This window comes from Chelmon rostratus, chromosome 8 (genome assembly GCF_017976325.1).
Source record: "Chelmon rostratus isolate fCheRos1 chromosome 8, fCheRos1.pri, whole genome shotgun sequence".
Lineage (NCBI taxonomy): Eukaryota > Metazoa > Chordata > Actinopteri > Chaetodontiformes > Chaetodontidae > Chelmon > Chelmon rostratus.
The window spans coordinates 16,985,786-17,008,550 of record NC_055665.1 but is presented as its reverse complement, the minus strand read 5'-3'; the positions used below and the strand labels follow the sequence as shown (position 1 = coordinate 17,008,550).

General features: G+C 42.8%; 1 protein-coding gene across 1 annotated transcript in view; it reads left to right on the top strand.

The window, feature by feature from the left end:
* The first annotated feature begins 1,652 nt into the window (after positions 1-1,652).
* The window catches only part of sntb1 (syntrophin, basic 1), a 39,978-nt gene continuing 18,865 nt past the window's right edge, over positions 1,653-22,765 (top strand). Inside the window, exons 1-2 of the mRNA XM_041941557.1 lie at positions 1,653-2,356; positions 15,121-15,358. Of these exons, the coding sequence (XP_041797491.1) occupies positions 1,810-2,356; positions 15,121-15,358 (785 nt within the window). The 5' untranslated portion in view covers positions 1,653-1,809. The remainder of the gene's footprint in view (positions 2,357-15,120; positions 15,359-22,765) is intronic.

The window sequence follows — 22,765 nt, the reverse complement described above, 5'->3', positions numbered from 1 at the left end:
ATTAAGGGGCAGCTCAGTGGATGCTTTATATATACATACCTTAGTTTTCCCCTTCATATGTTGGACGCAGAGTCTTAAGAGGTGATTCAAAGCCTCTGGGTTGGCTGTATAATCTTAGCATGTTCAATCGATTCAAGAATGTTTTGAATGGTATAGTATACGAAACACTGCTGTGCATTTAAATAAATTGCAAAATGTTTTGCGGATTGAAGTAAAGATGGTCGGTTTGTGTCAGTGGCCTTTATTTTTCAAATTTCAAGACACAAGATGGGTTGGAAGAGAAGAGAGGAGAAGAGAAACGTATGTACTGAACCACGGCAAGAAATTCGCCTTACAGCACAACGAAAATGACACACATCACAAATCATCATCAGTGCATAGGTTGATACAACTATAACTTCTTCAGCGTGAAGATATCTTAATGCTGTTTGTTCATAATTTGGATTGCAGTGGTACAAATGACTCCCTGCGTATGTTTTTCATCAGAGGGGGCTTCCCTGTGGTTTCACTGCTGCTGCCAAGACAGCTTTTAACCCTCAAGCAAACGTCAATTTAAAGTGTCACCAGTAGGTGTCGTAGCTCCATTGCTAATAGATCAGTAGGTTTCCCACAGCCTTGTCACTGCAGGCGGGATGCCGCGCTTCAGAGTGACAGCTGTTGAAAGAAAGTGCACATTCATGCATCTAAGTGATGTTACAGCCGGAGAGCTGAAACTTCTATGTATTTGAAGCCCACATTGAAGTCAGAGCAGCTGCTTGGTTGCTTCTTTCCTAATCTCATCATGTCCTGGTGGCTGTCTGAGGCTGCCTCTCATCTCTCTGCATCCCTGTCAGTCACTCGCGGGGTGTGAGCCCGGCTCACCCCTGTGAAGGTCGAGACGCCCAGCGGCTCCAGTCATTACAGAGACGCCACCGGTCTCGCCCTCACTGTCTGAGTTCACTTACTTGAACTATCACGAGCCTGCAGTGATTGACAGGGCATGGGGGTGTCCTTTGGAATGATAATAATAATAGAGATGGCGAGTAAAAAGCCTCGGAGGGGGGTCTTTCCATGTCAGAGCTTCCTAACAAATCTCTCTCTCTCTCTCTGTCTGTCTGTCTGTCTGTCTGTCTGTCTCTCTCTCTCTCTCTCTTTGAAACATGAAAACAGGCACAGGCGCATTCCTGTACGCGCGAAACCGCTCTCACGTCTGCAGCGTGAATACGGTCTGGACAGTTTAGTCCTCAGTTCTTGTGAAATTTTGCATCAGTCTTTTCTTATTTACACAGATCTTTTAAATAGCTCTCATGAAGATAATGTTTTCTGTCACTTCCTCAGCTCCGACTCACAGAACCCAATTTTTTTCATGAAATAGACGTCAATTTCCTTTAAAGCCGGTATATAAATCAATATGTTTATACATCACATGATATATGATTCTAATATGAATAACATGATACGAGCAACATGTGTAAATAAATGGATTTTTTATGTTGTTTGTTGCTTGTTTACTCTGTATGAGCTGTCACGTCTCAAATCTTCAGGGGGAAATGATGGAACAAATTTTGTGCATGCAGGATCTGGAGATGGGATCGACTGACGGCGGGGGGAGCAAACTCCACCCAGTAGATAGGATCTCGGGCAGGCGGAGCGGAGGGCAGCTTGTGCCGTGGGGGCTCGGGCTGGTTGGTCGGGACTCCTGACAAGTCCCGCAGAAAAACTTCAGAGGGGCAAAGTCCAGCGCGAGTGTGAGGGAGACGGGGTGGAAGTTAACGTGTGAGAGCGTGCTGGCCACAAAATCACATGCCAATTTAAAGAAATGCTGCAAAGATGGCGGTGGTAATAGCGACGGGAGTTTCAGGTGCCTCCGGAGTGCAAAAAAGTGGCTTTGTGGAGGTTTTGGTGCGGGAGCGGTGGCACAAAGTTTTGGCCAACTTGAACGAGGAAGCGCTGACGTTAAGCTGCGAGGAGAGCGGCGTTAACGACGACGCCAGCGACTGTGTCAACTCGAACGGCGTTACCAACGGATCTTACCTTGATAACAACAACACCAACTCCAACAACGGCCCCCAAACTGTGCGCACCGCCTTCACGGACCTCCCGGAGCGGGTGCCCGAAGCGATCGCCAACAGAAAGCGGTGCGTCAAGGTGACCAAGCAGGAGATCGGGGGACTTGGGATCAGCATCAAAGGTGGGAAGGAGAACAAAATGCCCATCCTCATCAGTAAGATATTCAAGGGGCTCGCGGCGGACCAGACCCAGGCTCTGTACGTCGGGGACGCCATCCTGTCCGTGAACGGCATGAACCTGCGCGACGCGACCCACGACGAGGCTGTGCAGGCGCTGAAACGGGCCGGGAAAGAGGTGACACTGGAAGGTAGGCATGCAGGGCAGACAGGGCGCGAGAGGATGACAGAAAGACCAGGGGGCACGGAGGAGAAGTAGAGTGTGCCCAAACTTTTCTCACACCACATGCATGCCTCGTTTCATTTTCTGAACTCCCACGAGACACGGTCTTATGTATGAAAGCCACGCGAGTGTTTGTGCCTTTCTTTCGGTGAAGGATTGTGCAGCACACCTGAGGCGATGAGAGGTAGATCTCAGTTAATTCAAGGTCGTTGTGTGTGTGGAAGACACATCCCAAATGTTAATGAATTTAAGCCTCATTTTTATGAGGACTAATATAACCTCACAGAGACCCCTGAGGAAACTGTGGTCCTTAACACGCACGGGAACATCATCCTGTAGGGAGGGAAACATGTGTAGGGGTTTTCAGTCCACATGGCTGCCTGTTTCCTAGACTGGTGTTGTGCTGTTGTATGGCTGTCATCCAGCAGGTCAGTTGTCTCCAGGACGCAAAGCTGCAGCATGCTGTCTGTTCTACCTGCCAGTTGATTGCATTCACTCAACGTCCCAGGTATAAATCACTCCCTGATTAGAGGAACAGAATGAGAAGCAGCAGGGCTCTGAGTGTTGATGTCTGGGATTGAAAACCTCTGCTGTAGGATGTGATTTATTGTCCATTACAGAAAGGAGGTAATGGTTGATGACAGGAGCTAAAAAAAGAAGAGGTGATGGTATTTTTATTGCAAAGGTCTGTATTATTCATATCTCAGTTCATCAGATCTGTTTTCTTATTCATTTCCAAAGTCAGTTGTAAAGTCTCTCCCAGGGTAAACCCCTGAGTGCAACTTTTTTTCTCTGTAAATGTATTTAATTCACTGCAGAAGAAGGGAAAAGACTTAATTGCGTATGTAGTGCAACTTCGCCATCGTGACAGCCTCGGTTTATTCCGCAGTTGTGAAACTAGGTGACTGACTGTCTGCGCAAAAGAACACTTCAGATTTCTAAGGAAAGTTATTATGCAACCGGAGGTGTCATGGGAGAATCATGCAAGGTCAAACTCATATAGTCTCTCTTCCCCTCACGCTCCTCTCTAAGCAAGGCCACTCAAACAAATCCAGCTCTCCATTTCCTTAAGCATCACACACACACACACACACACACACACACACACACATACATGTAGACATATATGTGTGCACATGCTTACTTTCATCTCACTCACATGAGCAGTGCAGCCAAGTTGGTGTTTTGCAGTTGTTTTTAGCCAAAAGTGAAGATGAAAATTAGGCTTGTGACAGGCAGATTCTACTCTGAAGGATGAGTATCACTTTACCCCTTCACACTCACACACACACACGTGCAGGCACAAATAAACACACATTCACACACCAGAAAATGTTGCACAGAAGTGGCCACATCTGAGTTTTTCATTTCTGTTTCTGTGAGGACTCTTGGGCCCAAGATAGTAAGAACAAAGTGTCTCCCACTCCCCATCTCCTTCTTTCTGTCTCTCACACAGACACACACACACACACACACACACACACACTCACACACACATGCAAACATGGTGATGATCCTTCCCACGGGGACACAGGGGCTATACTGCAGAGGAAAAAGCAGGTCCCAGCTGAAAACTTACCAAGATAAGAAATAAGGAGAGTGGGAATGGAGCAGGCAAGGAGGAGAAGAGGGGGAAGAGGGGGGGGGGAGAGAAAGAGATGGGCGGGAGTGGAGCTGAGATGTGAATTTAATGGGGAAAATGCTGAGAGGGAAAGAGATAGAATGAGACTGAACAGAAGGAGAGCTAACGAGGGAGCCTAAGAGGCTGACGTAAAGATGACAGCGAGGGTTAACTTAAGGGTAACGGAAGTTCGCCGGAACTGCAATTTAACAGAGATCATTTGCATTTGGAAAAGCAGCGAGACGTAGAGGAATGGTACAAAGTGACAAAGTGTGCTTTCAATGGGTTCCATGGATCTTTGGGGGGAGTGAAAGGTGCTTAACATGCAACCAAGATGCAAACTTTCATTTCAAATAAAAAGACGTGAGCAGTGATACATAAAGTCTAAAAATGAATGATACGTTCCCTTGTTTATTCCTGAGTGTAGGCTACCTTCTGAGATGAGAGAGAAGAAGAGTGTGTTACATGAGGAGGAAAGAGATCAGGAGGAAAGATCTGATTCGACTGTTAGGCGTCTCATGGGAGAGGAGTGTGCGTCAGCGTGCGTCTGTGTGTCGGGCGCGCTGAATTGTTGTGCTTTTTGTGTGAGTGTGTGTACGCGAGAGAGCTCGTACGTGCATGTCTGTGTATTCCACTGACAAGCCATCTTGGAAACTCATTAGGAAGATGGAGAACAAATTCAGCTAAAATAGGCAGCGACCACTCAGTCCTGCCAGATGCAGGCTGTAAGAGGGCAGCAGATTAACCCGGTGGTCAAAAACTGCTCTGCAGCCAAGAGGACCACGGCTCAAGCCCCCATGTCAGAGAGCATGTGGTTTGTTAAAGTGTCCCCTGAAGAGATGGTGACTCTCTGCAGACTCTGCTCCGTGGCTCAGCATGCAGTCTGACAAGCTAAAAGTGAATGGGGATCAATCAAAGTTCTGCAGCTGCGTCACAAAGGTCCTACCAACCACATTATTTAGTTCCAGTGAAGAATTGGTTATGCACAAATATTGCCTTCAATTGCTTACTGCTGTACTTGGAGCATTGCCTAATCAGGTCACCTTTAATTATCCACTAAGAGTACAGCAATAAAAAGGCCACACTTGGACAGTTAGCTGTGTGTTTGAGGAAGGTCACAGTGGAAAAAGCACAGATGCAAATAATGAAAGTAATTACGGTTGAATTCCATTTAGCTGCTTCAGCTTCAGGGTCCTGGTATTATGGTTCACTGCAATGACTTACGGGAACACGTGAAAACAACAGAGCCAGTGTTAATTGCTAGCAATACCTGTTTTTTTCTAAGTATGACAAGCCAAATGACTGCTGTGAAAAAAGGCCCACGTCACATGCCATTGGTAGGAGGTTATGTGACAAATTGTTGACACAACCTGGTCCTGCAGCAGAACAGCGTCAGGTCACACAGAGCTGCAGTTGTCTAAATACCTCAGTGTGCTTCAAACAAAGTGCTTGCTGAATTGGGAGTCTGATGATTTTTGCAACTTTGCAAAACAATTTCACAGGCATCACGCAGCAATCGGCCTCTTGCACAGCTGACATTTGACTTGTCGTAGTAGGAAAAGCACAGGTGTTACTAATAAGAGTAATCGTGCTCTAATCAAGTGTCCCAGTGAGACATGACAGTGAGCCAGCATGCGCAATACCAGGACCCTGATACCGCAGCAGCTAGACGGAATTCAGCCGTCGATAATGAGCTTTTACTGAGACAAGTCAAAATGTCTCCAGTGAAAAGTCCTCTCTCAAGATTTCTTTTTCAGTCGACACACAACACAGCTACTTGCTTTTTTGCGTGTACAAGTGAGTGCAACATGAACGCCTCTGAGGAGAAACTCCATAAGTGTGTGCTGTTGCTGTACAATGCCATTCATAAAGACACACTAAAGACACAGCTTTGAGACACCTTGGATGGATGCATCAGGAGACCTCTTTACCTGCCAGTGGTAAACAACTTCACGAGTCCCTGGTGCAGTCCTGGCTGTAAGAGACGGTCACAAAAGGATAACTGCTATTAATGTTCACAGCTGTCCCGGTTGTGTTCCTGCTGTGCTGTTTTGTTTTCCTCCGATTGTTTTCATTTTTGCATTGCTTTTATGCCATGATGACTGAAAATCCAGTCCAACCATGGGGGCTTTAAGGATATTCCCCTATGCACAAAGAGCAATTTGGTTAAGGTAAAAAAGAGATGAGAACAAGTCCATTGGAGAATTGCACACTTGTGAGTAAAACTAAAAAGTCTAACATGCGAAAATTTAGATTACTAAATTTGACAGCCAGATAGCAGTTTAGATTCAGTTTACCTCACACAAAAACAGGTCAGATTGTTTATTTAGAGTATTTATAGATTATATTAACTGTACCTATATTCAGGGTGCAAAATTAACTTTTTTGTCCACCAGCTAAATGGCTATGAATGTTCAGATTTGACCAGCCAGTCGATAGATTACTTTTGTTTTTTGGCTGGCGAGTGAAGGAAATCTGCCTGTCACTTCACCAGCATTGACTGGTGGCTGGTGCAAATTTTGTGCCTCCCCTTTGTGATCATTCATCAAGTGAAGTTAAGGCTGAGGGAAGCATTCCCAAGATTGGTTTGTTGCTAAACTAATTTTCACTGACCTCAGAGTCGCACAGGTTGCCTTGGTAACCAGCGCTGTTGAGAATACGTGATACAACCCCGATTCCAGAAAAGTTGAGGCACTGTAAAACCCAAATAAAGCAGATTGTGATAATTTGCTAATGCTTGTGGCACAATGTGGCAGTACAAATATAATTTATCTCTCTGAGACTGTTTAACCTCCTCAACTTAATAGATTTTTGTAAGTATCTGCTTGTTCTGAAGTTGATGGCACCAACATGTTTCAAACAAGTTGGGACAGGAGCAACAAAACACTGGGAAAGTTGTGGAACGCTCCAAAAACACCTGTTTGGATCATTCCACAGGTAAACAGGTTGATTGGTAACAGGTGATAGTATCATGATTAGGTATGAAAGGAGCATCCTGGAAAGGCTCAGTCGTTCACAAGCGAGGATGGAGCAAGGTTCACCACATTGTGAACACATGATTGTACAAAGGATGCTACTACATGGGCTCGGAAACACTTTGGAAAACTGTTGTCAGTAAACACAGTACGTGTGCAAATGTTAGTTGTATCAGTCTATATGAAGTAACGCCCCATGTACTTTCACCCAGGTGAAACACAACCCTAGAGTTGATGGAATTGACACTTTATAGCAAATGTGGACTTTTTAAACAATGCATCTGATTTAGGAGAGAGGTAGACAAAAGCTCCTCATTTCTAACTTTTGCAAGCAGATTGTATTAGCCACAGGTAGCTAATCGTGCCAACATAGCTCTATGAGTTGGTTGAAATCGCTGTCTCTGGCCGGCTTTTTGTTTCCCGCTGACATTTTATAAAATGAGAACCTTGTTAAAGGGATCTTGATGGTTACATATTTGGTGTCATGCTCAAAGACTGAAGCTAAAGCTACATGTACCAGGCAAAAACGTACCTGTAACCCACACAAAAGTTGGCTAATTAAAACTCCCTGTCTTACAGAGTAATGCTGGATTAGGCAATACTACTGTGTACTAAACTACATAACTTGACATACTAATCTTCATAGCTTGTCGAGAAGACATTGTAATTTGTTCTTTGCACTCAAATTTGTAGGCTTCGCTGACCCATACTGTCTGGAAATATTCCAAATGAAGGCTTTCCTGCATGCTGAAGAGTTGCAAAGCAACAGAGTGAATGTTATATTCTAGCCTTTTACCCAAAAGAATGCATTTGGATGCAACCCCTTTGTAATCAGTAACCTTTTGATTAGTAACTGTAATTTAATTAAATATTTTTTCTCAGTAACTAACAGATTGCAGTTACATGTATTTCAGAATTTAATTATGGAACACCATTACATGTAAGTAGTCACTTCCCGACACTGGACCTTAAGTACACCTCGTGTGGAGAAATCCAAAGGCGCAGTTGCTAAGCTACAGTATAATTTGACGGCCTCTGTTTGGGTGAGGGGTTCAGCAGACGGTCAATATATGTCACCTTGAGGGCAGTATATTCAGGTAATGGAGATATTTTTGGTCAGAATGGATTAAAATGATGGGAAATGTTGGGAGGAAATGCTTGAGGCTGAAACCTCACTTTTAATGGAAACACACCAAGTGTGTTTCGGTGCACGCACACAGCATCAAACGGTGTTATTCGTAAGCATCGAGTCAAGTCCAGAAAGCTTAAACACGTAAGCAGAGGAAATCAAGGACTGAAAGTCAGAATACAATGAAGAACATCTGCCACACTTCAGCGGGCAGGAAATGAGTCAGTGTCCTGTAAGCTCCTCTGTTGATCCCTTAACAAGCCGTACCTGTCATCACTTGACATCTGGATGTGTGTGTGTGTGTGTGTGTGTGTGTGTGTGTGTGTGTGTGTGTGTGTGTGTGTGTGTGTGTGTGTGTGTGTGTGTGTGTGTGTGTGTGTGTACTGCTGTCAGCAGGATGATGCAGAGTGTCTGTCAGCATGTTCCTACTTGTGCATATGCATGTGTGTCATCAAGTTCAGTCCGCAGCATAGTGCAGTCGAGACTTATGCTTCAGTGTGTGTGTGTGTGTGTGTGTGTGTGTGTGTGTGTGTGTGTGAAAGAGAGAGAGAGAGAGAGTGGATGTGTCTACCAGCTGACTGTTTATGTCATTAGAGGAACTATCATCTCCTCCGCTACTGTTAGTGGAGTCTGACTCAGAGCGGATGATGGTGATGATAATAACAACAACAGTGGCGTTGCAGTAGCGACTGTTGTGGTGAAGATAATAGATTGAATCATCCATTCCTCTCCGCTGTGAATGTTTATGCAGCCAAAACAAAAGCAGAGACTCATCTGGTTTTCCTGTTGCCTTTGTTTGAAGAACACAAAAACTCCTTTCCCCTCCAGGTGTAATCATTGTGTTTTTCATGGTCATCATAACACTGAGCTCTTCCACATTGGCTAATTGCTCCACTTTAATGCTTAAATTGAGAATTTGAAAAAGATTTAACAGGGTGACCAAACATGACCCATAATAATAAGCATGTTAGACTGTTATGCAGCTTCACTGACTGTGTCGCTGCAGATGAGTCAACTGCCGTCTGCTCACTCTTTCTGTGGTTGTGGTTTTGAGTGAGGATGGTGGTTTATGTTGCCATTCATGGAAATAATGGAACATGTAGCACGCAGCTGTGTGGCGTAAAGGCTGATGATGATGAAGATAATGTGCCGTGCGTGTCATTTTTTCCACTTTTTATAAAAAGCGGAATAAGTTACTGTATCCTAATATCCTTTTGTCATTAGGAATAGTTGCCACTATATATTTTGGTTCTTGAGCGCAAACATTAAGCAAATGATGGATTTGTTTTAAGATAAGATAAGATAAGATAAAACTTTATTTATCCTCAGTTGGGGAAATTTGGACATTACAGCAGCATTGAAAGCAGTGGGAAGGAAAAAGAATAGCAGCAGAGGTAGAGAACATTCGAAAAAAACAAAATACAAATTGAAAATATGTAGAAAAAAAATATAAGAAATATGTAAAAAAAAGTGTGTATTGCCCCAGTAGCTGTGAGAAAAAAACAATGTTAGCTGCCTTCCGATTAAAAATAACAATACTGCTATTGCAAATATGGACGAGCAGGATAAAGGGATAATTTTGGTTATGAGGATGACGCACTTCAGTTTTTTGACGACATGTACAGTAGCTGTTGTAGCCCTTAGCTAATCCTGCTGACCCATTTTACAACAGGAGTCTTGTCAACGGGGTCTTTAATGTCAACTTGATGGCTACATACATGCTATTGTGCTAAAACACATATGTCAAAGTGATTCCATAAAGGGCCGTGTGGCTGCAGGTTTTCGTTCCAACCCAAGAGGAGCACACCAGGCCAACCAATCTACATCAAGGGATCCTTAGTTATCAGCTGAAGACTGAGATCAGCTGATTAATTGATTCCAGCCAGGTGTGCTCCTCCTTGGTTGGAACGAAAACCTGCAGCCACACGGCCCTTTATGGAATCACTTTGACATGCCTGCGCTAAAAGAATCAGGCTAAAGCTGCATGCAACGTAGTTACTATATGTGCTCTTTGGCCTTGGTAGTGAGACAAGGTTACGTCTGTAAGTAGCTAGCTTATTAGCTGGACATGCTAATGACCACAGAACACGTTGGAGGAGATAGACACCATGTTTTATTCATTCCTTACACTTTGCTCTCGTGTTTTTTGGTTTTGGAAATGCTAATAAACAGACACTGCCCTCCAGACTCTTTAAAAGCAGAGTATCTTACTCTTAATCTCACTGCAACCACAGGCGCACTGCTTCAGCATGTGGGGAAATCCAAACGCTTGCCTAGTTACGGTTGCTAAGGGTAGTCACTATTTGGGGGAGGGCTTTGGTGGATAATCAATTGTAAGTCACTTTGGAAAACTAAAATTTGCTAAATGAGTGTAATGTAACAAGGTAGTGATTTACTGTACGGTTCTAACAATATTACACTAACAAAAAAACATAAACCCCTTTTTTGACTGTGGTTTAAAGGAGGTTTTTGGCCTTTTCTGGTTACTGCTTATTGTGTGATGAGGATGTCTCATTTAATATGTCCTTCTGAGCACATTGTGTGGTGTAAATCTACTTGTTTACCTCTGCTTACATCTATTTTGCAAATAGGCTATATAGTAGTCATGGCCCTATATACAGCCAAAACAATATGATGTTCAATACTTTAGAAAACTTGATATTGAGTATTATTTTTCTTAAATCTGCTTGTCCCAAAATAGTGTGTCTCTTCAGTCCAATATCAACAGAAGCATGTTGATATCAGCTTATTAAAAAGAGAAAGTGTCCTCAAGCTCTTCTAGTATTACAAGTTATCACGGTCTTGTTTCGTACACCTTTCCTTCTTTACTTGCTAGAAGTTAAGAGCTTGCACAGAGTTAGTAACTGTTTGACATCAAGTTCAAAGTTCACTGTCAATGAGTAATTTTACCCACGCACATTTCATATTCCTTCGATAAAAAGGACTGCCTTCGTTACTGTCCATTGTTCAGTTAAGGCGATATTTGAAATCTTTGAGATTGGTCAAAATCGTACAAAAAAATGCCTCAGGGGTGGATTTGTAAAGGCCTTTTGTGCTGCTGTGGTGTCCAGCTACCTGCTCAGTGCTTACAAGGAGTGAAAGCCTTCATTCTGCTATCAGAGGACCCTTTTTGCTTCTTTTCTACCTCTTTGCCCTGGTCTGTTCTCTTTCCAGCTTCTGCCAGTGTTACACATTCTGCTTTCTCTCCCACAGTCCTAATGAGAGGGTTCCTTTTTTCATTCGGTACGTTTTCTCACCAAATAAAACTCCCCATCTGAGGCATATGGTAGGAAGTCCAATGGCTTCAGACCTCATTAAATACTGTTAAGGACCATTAAGTGAAACACACACAATGAGACAGATATAGTAATTACACCTGATGTTATAGAGCAGAGAGAGTGTGTGAGTGTGCGTCTGTGTACTTGTACTTGCTACATACACAAGGACAAGTTTTTAACCAGCAGAGTGGGGACATTTTTGGAAAGTGAGGACATTCTGCCCAGTCACCGCAACCTCAAAGGGCTGTTTGAGGGTTCAGAGGTTAAGCTTCAGGTTAGAATGAGGTTTAGTTTAGGGATAGGGTTATGCATTTAGTCGCGATGGTTGAGGTTAGGGTAAGGGGCTAGGCAATGCGTGTCAGTGAGCGTCCTCACAAGGATATAAGTACAAGTGTGTGTGTGTTTGTGTGCGGCAGCAGCTCAAGTCCGAGGACTGTTTGCTCCACACAGCAAGCTTTAACACTTTTGAAGAAGTGAATTGGCTCATTTTGGAAAATGTGTAAGTGAATGGGGTTTAGAACAGTTAAAATATCCTAAGAGTGAATGGCACTTTCAGTGTCGAGTTGAACAGCTGGTCTTCGGTGATACTTTGCCATTCAGACATCTGCATCATGACTAACGTCAGACCAAGGCTCTGCTTTGGAATGAAGTGGAGAGTACGAGTCACAATGAAAAAGATTTAGCTGTATCTGTATGTGAATGCGCTCACTTGTCTCAAGCACAAGGTGGAAAAATGGGAAATAAAATCAGACAGCCCCTCATTTGGATCCTTTGGTTTGACTTATGCAACAGCAGACCAGCTGCTTTCGAGTGAAGGCTCAAGTTCTTATCGTGCTATTGAGGTTATTGTGCAGAGTTGGCCGCGTAATGGAATAGAAACACGACCCAGGGGAATCCACACACATTTACACACTTCCAGTGTAATGATCACATGGACTCCACCCCATTTATTTTCCCCACCGCTGGAAACACTTACAGCTCTATTTCTGGGCACAGTAACGCGGGTCAATGAGTTTACATTCCCTCCTTCAGACTGTCTTAGTCTGTGTTAACTGAGAGCAAATCACCCACTAAATATTATGTTTGCGTAATAGCTGTATTTGATTGGTTTTCAATTGAGTCTTGGAAAGTGAACTGTAAATTTATAACCCAAGACTGGACAAAATTGAGAATTAGCTGTCTGAAAACATAATTGTAGTATCATTTAAAATTCATTGTGTTCAAAGTACAAATTCCCAGCGACTGCAACCTGTGATCATTTTCCCAAAGAGATTTGATTTACAATAATAGAATAATGAAACAAGAATAAAGCAGAGAAAAGCAGAAAATTCTCACATTGTAGACTGTGAAAGCAGTAGTCTAACCACAGTCTAAACACAGATTTATGGTCGATGCAAGAGGTTAATGGGAGTCCAGGGGAGTCGCAGGTTTTGATTTATAATTCAGTGTCCGATTTTGCCCACTAGACCGATGTGTTGTATCCTGCTTTAATTGTGCTCCTAACAGTAACTGTGTTAATATTCATTCATTAACTTTGTGACAGGGAATGGTAGAAGGAAAGTCCGACCTGTTTTGACTATTCCTTGTGGTCGAAATGCTTACTAGTGCATGTGTGTGTGTCATTTCAGCAGTAATGCTGGCGCACACACACACACACGCACACATTTTGTGGACCTAAGGTATTTCCTTTACAGCTTCACCGTGCTTTGAAGCACAGAATTTGAGGCAGACTTTGTGTTTGTGTGTGTGTGTATCTGTGTACTTGCACAAGTGTATGTCAGATTTTAAAACCCTGCAGCTTTTCCCTGTCTAAATTTAAATCCGACATCTTTTCGGTCCATTGAATCCACTTGTGCTGCAGCCTGTTATGATGCATTTAAACAAACAGATCAGCCCCTTTTCAGTCCTTTAATCTGATCTGACTGTGTGGGTTATTCTGCCGCGCAGTTGGATCACGTCGTCGCCGTAGGTCCATTGGGGACACTCTCACATCACCCCCGTCTTCTCCTCTGTGTTATGTGTCAGCCTGTCAGCTCTCCTCTACAGGTTGGCGGTTAGGCTTGTTACACATTCTCATACGGGTCTATAGCGCTTCTCCCAAGAATAGTTCACATGCTGAATTACAAATGCCACCAGCCATATGCCAATTATACGCGGCTCGTACAGTGGGATATGCCAATTAAACATCCAGCGCATACCAACGATTCAGAACATTGAGGACATAGAGAGCGTGCTGAGCACCCTCTTTATCTCTGCCCCTCTCTGTCTGTCTTCACTGGAACATATGTCGTGTCTTCTCTTTTCTTCTCCCCTTCTCAAAACTAAAAACATGAGGAATTTGAAATAGTTATCAAGCCTCCAGTGATTCAGAGTTTGACATTTACAAGTGTTTCCTTTCTGTTTCCTGTCCTATCTGGAAATATTGGAGGCTGTGTGGGTAGGTTCAGTGTTTTCGGGACCATAACTCTCTTGATACTGGCTGCCTGTAGCAGCGGAGGCAAGGTGTGAATCATCAGCGCTGCTTACAGCGTGGATGCTTACGTTTTAAGAAATTAACTGAGAAGGTGAAGTCACCTGTTTTGGCCATGGCCTTTTTGATATTTGCTGTTATCGTTTCAAATTGGCTGCTGAGAGCTCATTGTGGTAGGAAAATAGAAGGTAATCATTTGATCAGCTGAGCTTCCTGCTGTCTGTGCAACAAACATGAACTGCTTCATTTGCATAGGCTTCAGTGATAGAATAACAAGCTGTCCACAAATGTTATTTTAACATGTAACTTATTGACCTAGGTCTACTTTATAATCCACTCACCTTTCATGCAAACCTGAACCAGTGGACCATAGGAGGGTACAGTTATTGAACAGACTCACAGCCATAACTTTTGTTACCAAAGACAAAAAGTTTCCAGGCTGCCCACACATCTTCGTGGGCCTTGCAAGAGCTGAAGCATCATTAATGCACAAAGAAATCGCTGAGAATTACCTTCCTATCTGCTGCCCCGTGACTTAATAAGTCTACTTACAGAACAGCTCAGCGCTATCATAATTAAATAGTTTCTGTCTCTGCTGTGTGTGAAAACATCTGTGGCATCCCCACATCCTTTATGTGACCTGTTATGGAGACAAACTACTGTACCTGCAAAAGAGTGAAACAACAGCAAGGTGCAGTTTGTTTATTGCATCTGAAAAGCTCCCAATGCGAGTTATACTTCAAGAGATGGCTCCAAGGTCAGACATACAGGAGATCCTACTCAGGTTTTAATTGGCCTTGGTGTTAAATGATGTTAAAACAACACTAATGCCAAGAGACTCCAGTGTTCAGTGCAGTCGGCCTTGATGCAATTTAAATTCTATGAATGCGATTCTTTGAATATTAGTGTGAATGCATAATCAAGCATATATTTTCCTTGTTTTCATTCATTAAGCATTTGATAAAACAAGGTCTAAGCATAGAGTTCAGTGTAAATACCAGAAAGTGTTTTGCAGATTTGTGTGCTGCTCACCCAAATATTAAACCAGAATCTGCTGCAGGAATCTACTGAGGGAGAGATTTTACACACCCATAACTATGGGATGCTTTAGTTTTCCACTTAATGTGCTGAAAGAAACCTCCCACTCTGACCAAAAATATCTCCAGAGCCTTTAAATCTCTAAGTGTGCTGCTGCCTGTCCCTGTTCAACCTTCTTTACTGTGTCTTACTGGAAATCTGTCTCTTCCTTCTCTGCCCAGTGAAGTACATGCGCGAGGCCACGCCGTATGTCAAAAAGGGCTCCCCTGTGTCAGAGATCGGCTGGGAAACCCCGCCTCCGGAGTCTCCCCGCCTTGGCAGCCCTCCCATCACCTCGTTATCTGACCCTCCGAGCCCTCCTACCCAGCCGTCCCTGTCTCTGCAGGGCGACAGGAGGTGCATACCGCTGAAGATGTGTTATGTAACCCGAGCCATGACCACACCAGACCCTGAGAACAGGTAAGTGACACACGCACACACACACACATACACACACACACACAACATAAAAAATACCTGTATCCTCATTCTCAAGCAGAAGGCAGGTGTCTGGATATGTCGCCATGTTTTCCAGTCTCTCTAAAACGTTATCTGTCTGCTCCTCTTGTGCTTATTGCTTTTCATTCACGGACTAATGACGAGCTCATTGATTAACTGACATACTTCAGACGGCCAACTCATGTGTTAAGAGCTTGTTTTTAAAGATTTACATCTTTAGTAGGAAGAAATGGGCTTGGGGCTGGGCTCTACAGATGGAGTTGTGAAGCTTGAAAGTGCTGAGAGACAGACAGGTTGTTGGACTTGGTATTTTTATGGGATTTAAGGACAGTGTAAAGTAATATAGAATAGCCGGCCTCATCCTTTTAAGTAGAGCTAAAATAGAATTTTTTCAAAAGCAATCAGTATTTATGCAAGCACAGTGTTTAAATATGGTCAATGAAAGGTAATGTCTAGTGGGAATTGCTAATATTTACAGGCTAACTAGCATCACCTTTTCAATGGGAATACAAACTTAACAGCATGATGGGATCCTCCCAAATGTTAAATGCTGTACAGGGACAAACATCTTAAATTACCCACAGTACATAGCCAGCGCTATGTGGACTTAGGCTGCAGGGTTACAACGTGGCTCAGTGCGTGACACACCACAGAAGCTGCAACACGAGTCTTAAATACCAGGCAGCCACTGCTGATGGAAATGCTCACCTAGAGCCTTAAACCTAAACACAGTCTGCACAAATATGTCCAAAAAACTATTTAAATGCAAGCCTATACACAACAGCTGCATTATCTTTCTAATTCATATCGCCGTACACACAAAAGTGAGAGTTCAAATTTTAAGTTCAACTTCAGGTGCATTGAAAAGGGAGAACTGGATGTAGCAGCAGCCAGAAAATATGTGAGTGTAGTGAACTCGAGTCGACTGGTAAAATCAGATGACAGGCTTTGCTCCAATGTCGTCACTGGCAACTCTGGAAACCCAACGATGGTTACTTTAATTAACCGAAGGTTAACCGACTCTTCTCTGATCCTCAACTCAACCCTGTGAAAGAGATTGTGACTTGTGTCTGAGGCCTTTTTCTGCTCTCCTGAAGGGATTACCCGGCAGTGTTATTTCATGATTTTTTAAGGCCGTTTTCAGTTTTTCTTAAAGACGGACGTTTGAAGTCACACATAGATAACTCTCAGTCAGCGGGGGGTGGTCTGTTAGGAGGTGTTGTCAAGTTAATTGGTTGGTAATATGACAATGGCCCAATCAAACAGCATGGGGGCAAAAAGCGATTTACTGTTTCAACTTTTTTGGTGTCACCGTCTGTGAATGTGTGCTTTCTGTCCCAGTCGCCTCCCCCTCTGATTCTCTCTCACCATGTTGTTTTCCTTCTCACTTGTCTTTTTTGTTTGTTGTCTCTTCCTCCTGTCTCGTGTTTTTCGCTCTTCCTTACTTGTTTGTGTTTTCCTGCCCCTTTTATCTTCTGCTGTCCTCTCCCTCTCCTTTCTTTTCTTTCATGATCTCTCTCTCTCTCTCGGTTCCCAGCTTTCTCTGTTATCCGCCTCTCTATGTCTGAATCAATTCTCTCCTACTGTCTGCCATTATTGTCTCCCTCTTGATTTAGTTCTTTTTTTCCTCCCGCTACAGCTTCCAGTGTCTCTCCGTCGTTCCGTCCCTCCATCCATGTGTGTCCCCCTCTGCATATGTATGATTTTAGAAGTGTGAGATAGTTGAACCTCACTAAACTTCAAAGCTTCAGACGATGGAGGCAACATCAAAGTCAAGTGGTAACAGTGAGCAGTGACTTCAGAGTTCCTCTGTCTGCATAGATGTTGTTAGTCGGCTCAACGCTGGAACTGTAAAATGTAAATGCTAACACGCACAAACAATCACTACAGCAAACCCTTGTCAACAAAATGAAAAATAAAAACATCATCCACGGACAGAACCGAACAGATGGACCTCTGTTGGCTGGCTCTCCTGTATGGTAAAACATTTATTTCCTACAAATGAAAAACAATTCAAACAAGTGCATTATTCTTGGGAGAGGGACATGCACAATCCACATGCATGTGTCCAATTATTGACAGAGATTGTGTCCATGACCCGTTCTCTGCACTTTGCCTGTGGCAGTTTGACTCCTCAGGTTAGAGGTGTTGGTTTGAAAGGTGCCAACCAGTATCTGAGACCCTGCTCGCACTGTGTCATGTAAATCGTTTTTTAAGGAAGCATCTTTTTGCCCAGCTACTGGCAGGACCTGAGGCTGTGATCACACAGATGTACTGTAAAGTCTCACTGCTTTGGACTTGCCTTCATCAGAAATGTGGTACAACTCCACAAATTGCACCAAAAAGTTAAAAATAAAGTGTGAGTCACAAGCATGGCCCAATTTACCTGTTGGGGCGCCCCGGGGGGAAAAATATGCCTTATTAACCCCCTTTCCTCCCTCTCGCTGTGAAATGAAGCTGTATTCCTCTGCTAGAGTGTATGACCCCAGGCTTGCTCTGTGAGTATTTAATACCAAGTAACTGAGGCACATGCATCATGTCAGCACCATATCAGCTGAAATAATGAAGCCTTAAAGGAAGTTTTCTATTTTAGCAAATTGGCTGATTTGCTTTCTTGCAGACAATTAGATAAGAGAAATGACCCATGTCTGTATGCTAAGTGTGGAGCTGGAGCTGGGAGGTAATTAGCCTAGCATAGCATAAAGACTAGACACAAGGGGAAACTGCTAGCTCGGCTCTGAATCTGACAGCAAGCACCTGTTACAGCTCACTAATTAACAAGTTTAATCTCATTTGAATCGCTAATAGAAATGTGAAAACAACAATTTGTGGTTTTAGAGGAAGTTACATGCTGAAGCTGTTTCTCGACAAGCAGCAGTTTATCCATCCACCCGACACTTTACTCGTCTGTTCGTCCATAGATAAAATAAACAAGATTCATCATGTCCATGAGTGAACTTTGCATTCAAAGCTTTTGCGGACATTAGCAAGGACATAGTTGGACAAAATGCTGTGGTTGGCAGATACAAATCTGTGTCACAAACATTTTTTTCTGTAAATGTAATATGTGTTAAACAGATTTTACCTCAAAAATATAAAAATGAAGTTGATGATAAATTTCAAAAATCCCAAAGACTGTTTGGTGAAACTTTCAGTCGCACTATCATGAATCTTAGTTGAAGTATTTCAACTTTTAAGAGCACAGTATGGTTGAACATTCACTTTATTGGCCATAACTTTGACTTTATTGGTCAGCCATTTATACAAGGAATTGGGGTCAATATCTCATTTAGTGACAAAGTGAGTTTTTGTTTTACACAGATAAGACAGTGTTTTGTGGTTTGATAGAGCCGGAGGGCAGATTCACAGGCACAGATAAATTCCTCTGCCAAATTTACCTTAACCAGCATGTTTTTTTATGACGTTCTTTCCTCATCCTCACAGCCAGGACAAATTCCCTGTTGACTCATCAGTAAACATCTAGTAAATGTTTAAATTGGAGGAGAACCAAGTTGAAATAGTTTATGCTTAATCCATGAAACTCATTTATACTGGAAAGTTGAATACTGATAATCAAGGTGTTCCTAGAGAATGTGCATCAATTAAAGATCTCAGGGACAGACTGAACCTACTCTTTATTTTTCGTATTTTGAATCCAGAGCTGAAATGGTTTAAGAGGCTTTATGTTAAGTGACAGGGAAATCTGGCTTACCTTTTTTTTCACCAGACTCAGTGCAATGTTGCATCCCTCTGGAGGTTTCTCTCTTCATTTCAACAGATGTTGTTTAAACTGTGTGTAAGCCTTAGAGGACAGACAGGAGAGGGGGGATATGAGGAAAGGCGTGGCTCGTACAGTGATGACAAGAGATGATAAAAGACAAGGAAAGAGAAGTGAGGGAGCAGAGTACGGAGAAGAAAATACTTGTTTTGTGTTTATTTTAACACATTTAACTCACCTCACTACAACATACACACTGTGTACAGACATACAGTCTAACTTTCTGTGACATTGGTGATTAAATAAGAAAATTACAGGATTACACTCTTATCATTTATAGTGTGGATTTAAAATGTTATGAGAGGGTGTGGAGAGATTAGATAAGAGGCCGTGAGGTGGAGAAGGAAAAGGAAAGAAAATGAGAAAGAACAGGACATGCAGAGATGAGCAAAGATAAGGAAAAGGAGACGAGAGCGATGCAAAGAGGCAGGAGGAGAAAAGGAATTAACGCCTAAAATGGATGAGAGCTATCTCTTTTTTCCTTTTTTCTGTGTCATTACTGAGGCAACATACTTGAAAAACCTGTAGTGTGAATGGCTGAAAGTGGGATTTCCACAGAAAACATGCACAGCGGTGTGAAAGGAGGACATGACTCCTGGCAGAACCAGCGTGGTTCCTCACAGTGTGACGGTTTTCTACAGTACCTCAGTTTAACCTTGACAAGTTTCTGAAAGGATATAAAGACTTATACTCCAATTCTCAACTTTCTCTCACCTGGGTCAGCATGCATACTATGATACAATAACCCGCCTTATAACTGGAATATAACCTCCTGCTTTGGTATCTTTTGCTGTAACGCGTGCTGCACCCCTTCAGTTGTCTCCAGCATAATTGGATTAATGTGGAGCACTTGTTTGTATTCCACTTTGTGACCCTTTGACTGTGATCCAAGATTTACACACTCTGAAGTGTAGAAATTGTGATTTAGGACATAATGTAGAAATGTGAAAGCATGAGACTTGGAATTAAATATGATTTTCTGTGAATTTCTTCCAAAATTAGGGCCTGTTTCTTGTGAAAAATAACTTGCTGGATCCATAGATTTTAAGGATGTGTGTGTATGTAAGCCTACTGTGTGTCTCCACACCTTTTCTGAGTAATTTTCATGCTGAAATGGCATTTTACAAAGTGGCAACATGTTGTGTAGAAAAAGTGAAAGAAGGGGCATGCAAAATCTGCAAAGGTAAACTATACGGTTCATGCAACAGACTGTGCAACAAGTGGCTTAATCCAACATTCACTCCTCCATTCTAAATCAGAGCAGTAAGGCCGATTTCAGAGCCGCATTCATGGAGAAGATCACTTAAACGTTACTGCTGAATGTCCAAGAACAACACTGCCATTTCTCAGACCACTAAAATAACAGGCCAAAATGTGCCACTGCACATGCTAATAACCTCAGGACAGAACTGTAAACATGGTCAAATGCTCCTGTATAACCACACAGGCATAAAACTGGTAAGAGGATATGTGGAGAGGAGTTGTTGTTGGACTAAAAATTAACAAGCATAACCCTTCAAATCCCAGGAATCCCAGGAAATGAGTAATAATTTTCTAATCATGTGAAAACCTTTAATTCTACTTGAGACTACTTGAGGCAGCAGAAACATTCAAGTGTCTGGCTTTGAGCTGGTAAAATTCCAAAACAATTAAGTTAATCAATTAATAATACGGCGACAGCACACGGCCACACAGCCTAAACATTCACATCATTAGGTCTATGCCTTGAGAGGACGCGTCTACTTAAAAATGTTTAACAGCCGTGTCATTTTACAAGTTGGAGGACGGAACAATTTCCGTGAACCATGACTTGAGACATGCTTTGCTAAGACGAAACAGTAAACAGAGTGTGTGTCCTGCGACAGTTATTCCATGTTGAGTCATCATCTGGATTTAGGCAGAAGCAGCAGCTGCCAAAACAAACACTGAGATTGATTAATTGTCAAATCAAACCCTGTTTCTCAAAGGTCATCAGTGACGCACATTTAATAGCTTAATTCCAAAAGGCCAATGTTTTGTTTTGTTATAGTATCAAAGCTGGGAATATTTCAACAGTATTTTCATTGCATTGCTTTTATCTTATATTATGTAACTGATCATCAGTGAGTATTTAGGGGAAAGACTCTGTATGAATCATATCTGTATGCTGGAACAGACCTGGAACAGATCAAGCTTGAATATAGATTTTATGTATAGTGATAATCCTGCATGAACAACTACCCTTTGATCAAGTGAGGGATCGATCTTCATTCAAGCAGCACCAGACTTAAATAATTCCATACATTCAAGTCCATCTACAGGTCATCCAGTCCACGTGCTGTTCCCTGGTAAATTCCCCATGTTACTGCATTGTGTCATGCATGCAAGAGATGGGTCATTAGCTCCAAAGCCACAGCACATTTTGGCCAGATAAGGCTTGCTCTAGTTCAAGTTGCTAAAACACACAGCATCCTTAAGGAACCTCCTCCACCAAACAACATCTGGCCCTGGAGTCCCCCCTTCCTCCCCCTCTGCTTTCCCCTGGCCTGTCCTTAATCAACTTGCCTTTTACAGGCAGCAGTTGTATTTTTAACCCAGAGAAACACCTGGAGCTGATCTAGACTGTCTCCCCCTCCTCTGAGGGTTTGATGGAAGAGCAGATTTGTTACATTCACTGGGACTTTTCCAGGTCCCCAGTGTGTACTGTCTGAATAAAGAAAGCTGCAAAGAGAGCATGTTTGCAGAGTTGAAACCACCCTGGTTTTGGAGTAGTTTCTATTTTAAACCACTGGGAGCACCTGGACAGTGGAGTGCTGTTAACAGAAGGTTGTTTCAGAGTTGGTGGTGAGCTCAGCGGATCAAGAATTCATTTCCATTTATTTTGTGAGTTGAAACTGAACCTGTGCTCCCAGAAAACTGCCCCGGGTGCATCCTGCAGCAGATTTACCTGACTGTACTGTACCATTTCATTCACCATACGACAGTCCTATGTAGACATGCAGTATGAAATCTCTATTTTTTGCCTTGCCTCAAAGGGGTTTTAATTGGTACAAATAGGGATTTGGTTATTATAGATCACAGAAGTGATGAGTATGATGCCACTTTAGCTTCAGGTGTAATATTTGGTGCGTTTTCACTGTTCAAGCCTCCTGGGACACATTCATATTCTTTAAACATGGCCAAATCTCAGCATGAGCTCACACTGAGGAATCGTTTATCATGCCATGTCCTCTAAACCTCTGAGTCAGCCATGCTTAATTGTTTGTGTGTCCAAGTTAGTTGTAAAGTCACTTTGACTTTCCATCCTTAGTCTGGACTTTTTTTGTCTTCCTCAAAAAAGGACACGTGTAGCTGTCCTTCAGCGTACCTGTTCAGAGTATTGTTACTGCTGGGTTTACTCCACAGAGATGAATACTAACTTCACCGATGCTATCATATGAAGCAACAGTGCGCTGCTTTATGTGCTGTAAAGGCTGCAACGTGTACCTTTTTAAAATTCATGTTCACTGAGCACACGATCAAAGAGCTGCTCAGTGAGATGGAGAAGCATCCTACAGATGCATTTGTCTCGAGGTCTGAAATACTCCCGTATGATATAAGGGGATTGGTTA